The following is a 5,369-nucleotide window of genomic DNA, read 5'->3' as shown; positions in this document are numbered from 1 at the left end:
GACCAATCCCCTTGATGGGCCACAACTACCTTATCACACAGTCCTGTCCAATCACCTAGGTGGGAATTACGTGACCATGGCTAGAAAGGCCACACATGAAAGTAATTAATTGTACCACAAGGTGGTTTACATAAAAAATTTCACAAAATCCTGTTAATATCATTATAAGATGAATATTATTGTCTAATTGGAAAGAAGAGAAACTAGAGGCTCAGTGAGGAAGTCAGAGTAAGATTCAAATCCAGCCCCAGGCCCTGATGTTCTCTGTCTCACTGTTGGGAGCTCGGAGACTGCAGAGGGCTGCAATCACCAGGCTTGTGAGTTTAGTTCTTAGTTTGATGCCCTGCTATTTTCAGGTATGACTATTACCATTTTCAGGTAATGGTAATAGTTCAAAGAACTGAAGTTCAAAGAAAAGCCCCGAGCCTAGAAAAGGATCTATTTTCCTAGAGCTGCTGTAACAAAACACCACAAAGTAGATGGCTTTAAGCAACAGAAATTTATTGTTTCACGGTTGTGGAGGCAGGAGTCCATATTCAGAGCATTGGCAGGGCAGTGTGCTCTGTCTGCTCTAGGGGAAGATCCTCACCTCTTCCAGCTTCTGGTAGCCCCAGGTGTTTCTTGGTGTTCCTTGGCTTGTGCATGCATCTTCGCATGGCCAGTTTCCCTCTGTGTGTCTCTCTGTGTCTCTTCTCCTCTTTTATAAGATCACTCCAATGGGATTAGGACCTACTCTGCTCTGGCATGAGCTCACGTTAACTGACAACATCTTCAGAGATGCTATTTCCAAACAAGGTCACCTTCACAGGTACAAGTGGCTAGGATCTCAACATTACTTTTTGGCGGACACGATTCAATCCATAACAGACCGGGAATGCTGAGTTCAACGGGAATGTGCAGTATCTCTTTCCAGTAAGCAACACCAGAGGCCCTAGCCAACTGTAACCTCCTCTCTTTTCCAGGTCAAGCCCCTACTGCTGTTGATATTAGGGCTCACCCTCCTGAGGATGGTGGTAGCTTGGAAAATCCCCAAAGCAGGGGCAACTGCCCTCCGAACACCTGAGAATTGCCCCTCTCTGGAGGAGAGCACCGTGGCGCTTGACATTCGCATCCTCAATAAAAACCAGGGTGGTCCCACTCTGCCAAGCATCAACAACCGCTCCACCTCCCCCTGGGATTACAAGTAAGTATAAAGGAGACAGATCTTCACTTTCTTTTAAAAAATATGCTAAGTGGTTCTAGTTATAGAGTTGAAAGTTTAGAAAATATAGACAAATAAAAATAAAAGCACTCACGTTCACTCTTCTTTAAAAGCAGAAATCCTGCTTTACCTGGACCTTCACAGTTTTCTTGCCGTTTTGGGCTAGGTCTGCCTATGTGGTCAAAGGTCCTAATACTTTAATTCCCAGCTTTCACTGACTCTCTGCCTTTGTCTGCTTCATGCAGTCCTAGTTTGAGATTAATAACTTCCTGTGCTGGAAGAGGTCTTTTTAAAGCAGCCCTCATAATTTATCTTCGGATGGAGAGAAGCGGCAACCAGAAAAGTCAACTTAGCCAGATACATTCTAGTTAGACATCAGTCTTCAAGGACTGGGGAGGAGGTAGGAGTGGAGGAAAAAGACCAGTTTGAATAGAGGGATGCAAGGTGAGAATCTTGACAGTATAGCCTCATGATTTTGTCTTAAGGTGTAGGTTCTCAGAGCACCACCTGCACTCTCCAAATCTAAGCATGAAAAGAGAGTCCAGGAACAAGAAGTGCTTCTGGGGATGCCTGCATTTTCTTCCACGTGAGTGGAGTGTGTATCACAGCAAATTGGCTGGATTGACTTTGTTGCCTTCACGCTTCGTGGTAAGGATCTTATTGAGGGAGAAACTGAGAGAAAGCACTGGATTCATAGATCTCTGGGGCTTTGAGAACCCTCTGACAACAGGTGTTGGCTTTCCTTTCCAAGCAGCAAGCCTAGCGGACTATATATTGGGAGACCTAAATATGATATCAGGTTCCTGGGTGGTGCAAACAGTTTACACTCAACTATTAACTTGAAGGTTGGTAGTTCGAACCCACCCTGTGGCACTGCAGAAGAAAGTCCTGGCGATCTGCTTCCATTAAGAGTGTTGTTGATGTTCTCAAATGCCCATCGAGTTGGTTCTGACTCATAGTGACCCTATGCACAACAGAACGAAACACTGCCCGGTCCTGTGCCATCCTCACAGTCATTGCTATGTTTGAGCTCATTGTTGCACCACTGTGTCGATCTATCCCATTGAGGGTCTTCCTTTTTTTTTTTGCTGACCCTTTACTTTACTAAGCATGATGTCCTCCTCCAGGGACTGTTCCTACCTGATAACATATCCAAAGTAAGCAAGACAAAGTCTTACTACCCTCACATCTAAGGAACATTCTGGCTACACTTCTTTCAAGACAGATTTGTTCCTTCTTCTGGCAGTCCAGGGTGTATTCAATATTCTTCATCAGCAGATTACATTTGCTATTAAGATTACAGCCAAGAAAATCCTATGGATCAGTTCTACTCCGTAACACATGGGGTTGCCCTGAGTCAAAATCTACTGGATAACACCCAGTGCTGTCGAGTTGATTCCGACTCATAGTGACCCTATAGGACAGAGTAGAACTGCCCCGTAGAGTTTCCAAGGAGCGCCTGGTGGATTTGAACTGCCGACCCTTGGGTGAGCAGCCGTAGCACTTAACTACTATGCCACCAGGGTTTCCAATCTACTTCATAGCAAGTTTAATTTGATGTTCAACCTCTGAGTAAATGGATAAATAATAATGATGTTGATAATAATAACAACAGCAATACAGATTGAGGTAAAATAAAACAGCTAACATTTATCGAATGCTAACTTTTCACAGTGCGATGCTTTCTATGTTTTTGTATACCTGAATGCTTTCAACAATCCCATGAGAGAGAATCCCCATTTTATAGTTGAGGAAACAGGCCTAGGGAGTTAAGCAACTGCCGGTGGGTGGTGTGTGAACTCAGGCAGTCTGCGTTAGGACATGACTCAGAACATCTTCTGTAGGTGAGCACCCGGTGCTGCGGGCTCTCATCCTCTGTCCACCTCTGCCTCTCTTGCCTCACCATTCTGCTTTTGCCTGCTCCGTCTGCAGCATCACTCGGGACCTGAATCGCTTCCCCTCTTCGATCGCAGAGGCCCGGTGCAGGTCCTTCAGCTGCATTGACGCTGATGGGAAGCCAAACGACTTCATGAACTCTGTTCCCATCCACCAAGAGATCCTGGTCCTCCGGAGGGAACCCCAGGGCTGCTTGCCCTTTCGGCTGGAGAAGATACGGGTGACTGTTGGCTGTACCTGTGTCATTCCCCTCGTCCACCAGGTGGACTGAGAGCTGCATGTCTTCTCAGCTGAAGAGTGGTTAGGGGCTGTAGAAATGTTTTTTTTTTTACCTAGTGCTCTGCAACAAGTCCTGCCTGGTCCCCGATGCCCTCTGCTTCATAGGAATTTTAGTAAGACCTGTATGGAATTCTCAAAGCTCTGTATTAGATATAGTAGTAACTTTCTGGAGGCTCTTTAGAATCATAACATCTTCCTGAAATATTCCAATGTCGCACCCCCCCACCCCCGAAAATGGACGGAGAAATGAAGAAGCCATTAGTCCACTCCCTTCATGCTCTTTTATGACCACCTCCTAGCCATGCAGCCACCCTGATACAGTGCCACACAGAGCTGGGAGCTCTGTTGGTAAAATGGGCCTCTGTTCCATGCAGATGAAAACACAGACAACATAATCAGAATATAGGAGCGTGTGGGTGAGGGCTGGACAGGGTGGGAGGATTTGGTAAAAAAGGGGACAAGGATCTAGTATATATGTTTATTATTTGCTACATATAGATGAGGTTGCCTGGAAGGACTACATATTTATATTTGTAAGGACACTGTGCATATATTTATGACCTGTTGATTATATAAAATTTTAGGAGAAAAAATATATCAAGTACTCATATAATAAAGTCTTGTGATTGAAAAAGACTTTGGGTGTTCGTTTCCAGTCTCACCTTGAACTCGGAGACCTTGTCGCTCTCAAGATTTTCACATTTATATACCTATCATTTGTTTTTCACATTTCCTTATGAGAGCACCTGTGTTGGAGTTATTTTATTACTAATGGTACATGGGATGGACATGAAAAGTTAAGGAAAATGGGGCAGGAAGAACTCAGTATCCCTGGTAATTGCTTATGAAGCAAACATTTACTGGCCACTGCAAATCCACCAGCCACTCCCTGGAAATCCTGTGAAGCAGTTCTACCCTATAGGGCTGCTGTGAGTCGGAATCAACTTGACGGCAAGGGTTTTTTTTTTTTTTCTTTGGCGCTAGCCACTGCGAATACAAAGAACAGTAAGCAAGGCATATGGAAGGGCCACAAGTGTTGGTAGCGGCCATCCACAGAGCCTCCGGTCATTAGGGCCTTGGTGGTCACTTTGTATTCCTTTGTTATGACTTCTGGGCCCTTTGGAGCTTTCACCCATCTCTTATGCTTCTTGGGAACGTAAGAGCTTCCAGACAGTCTCCAGACCACTCTGGGTAACTCAGAGGCTCTCTCTTCCATGTCTTACACAGACATACCACATCACATTTTCTCCTTTCCCACTGCCATGCCATTGGCCCAGAGAACATCAGCATTACTCTTGTCTTCCAGGTCCCAGAGAAGAAGTGTGGCATACATTCTCACTATTCAGATTCCCAACTCCCCAGCTCCCACCTGGGACTTAGATTGAGAATGGGCAGGTGGCAGGAGCCCTGAACCCATTTCTAACTGGGTGGGCAAATTCTATCTAGTCTGTTGGTGAGGGTAGGGATGGAGTGGTTGGGTAGGCTGGCTCTTCGTCTCTTTGCTCCAGAATCTTTTGCTTGTGGTACAAATATTGACTTTTGTACTTAAAATGTTCAGGATTTTGAAATCTAAAAAAAAAGTTTCTCCCATAGCTATCAGCCTTGTGTGTCATGATCTCACAAATTCCTTTTGATACTCAAATCTGTGCAATGAATCTTTTCTCTTTCTTATTTTGCAGCAATAACTTTGAGAGTGGTCCATATAATAAGCAGTCTGTATGGTTTGAGTGATGGGGGAAGTATAGAGGTGAAAGGAAATTGTATGGGAAAAATTACACCTCTGAGCATATCAAGCTATTATCTCATTATATACGTACACAAGCAATTTCATGGTAGGGAATGTTATGAAAACACAGGTGATGATAGTGCACCAGAGCATTTCAGAGAAGAGGTGACTTTTGCACTGAGATGAGCATGAGTTTGCCTGGAGGAAAATGAGGGAAGGGCATTCCTAACAAAGGGAACTGCATAAGCAAAGGCATGGAAGTACAAA

The 5,369-nt window shown here is 44.6% G+C and overlaps 1 protein-coding gene across 1 annotated transcript; it reads left to right on the top strand.

Moving 5' to 3' along the window:
* The first annotated feature begins 310 nt into the window (after positions 1 to 310).
* Positions 311 to 4,316, top strand: IL17F (interleukin 17F). The gene is made up of 2 exons (XM_023547016.2): positions 311 to 1,183; positions 3,134 to 4,316. Exons 1-2 carry the CDS (start codon positions 1,008 to 1,010, stop codon positions 3,366 to 3,368), a joined length of 411 nt encoding a protein of 136 aa, XP_023402784.1. The 5' UTR covers positions 311 to 1,007; the 3' UTR covers positions 3,369 to 4,316.
* The last annotated feature ends 1,053 nt before the right edge of the window (positions 4,317 to 5,369 follow it).

The sequence above is a fragment of the Loxodonta africana genome, chromosome 1 (assembly GCF_030014295.1).
Source record: "Loxodonta africana isolate mLoxAfr1 chromosome 1, mLoxAfr1.hap2, whole genome shotgun sequence".
NCBI lineage: Eukaryota > Metazoa > Chordata > Mammalia > Proboscidea > Elephantidae > Loxodonta > Loxodonta africana.
Note: the sequence above shows the minus strand (reverse complement) of the source record. Positions and strands in the feature narration are given on the sequence as shown.

What these genes read in the sequence shown, in the direction of transcription:
- IL17F (XM_023547016.2), top strand. Translation starts at nt 1,008, where the DNA reads ATGGTGGTAGCTTGGAAAATCCCCAAAGCAGGGGCAACTGCCCTCCGA. An exon ending in ACCTCCCCCTGGGATTACAA is followed by an intron (nt 1,184 to 3,133) that starts GTAAGTATAAAG and finishes CTCCGTCTGCAG; the next exon opens with CATCACTCGGGACCTGAATC.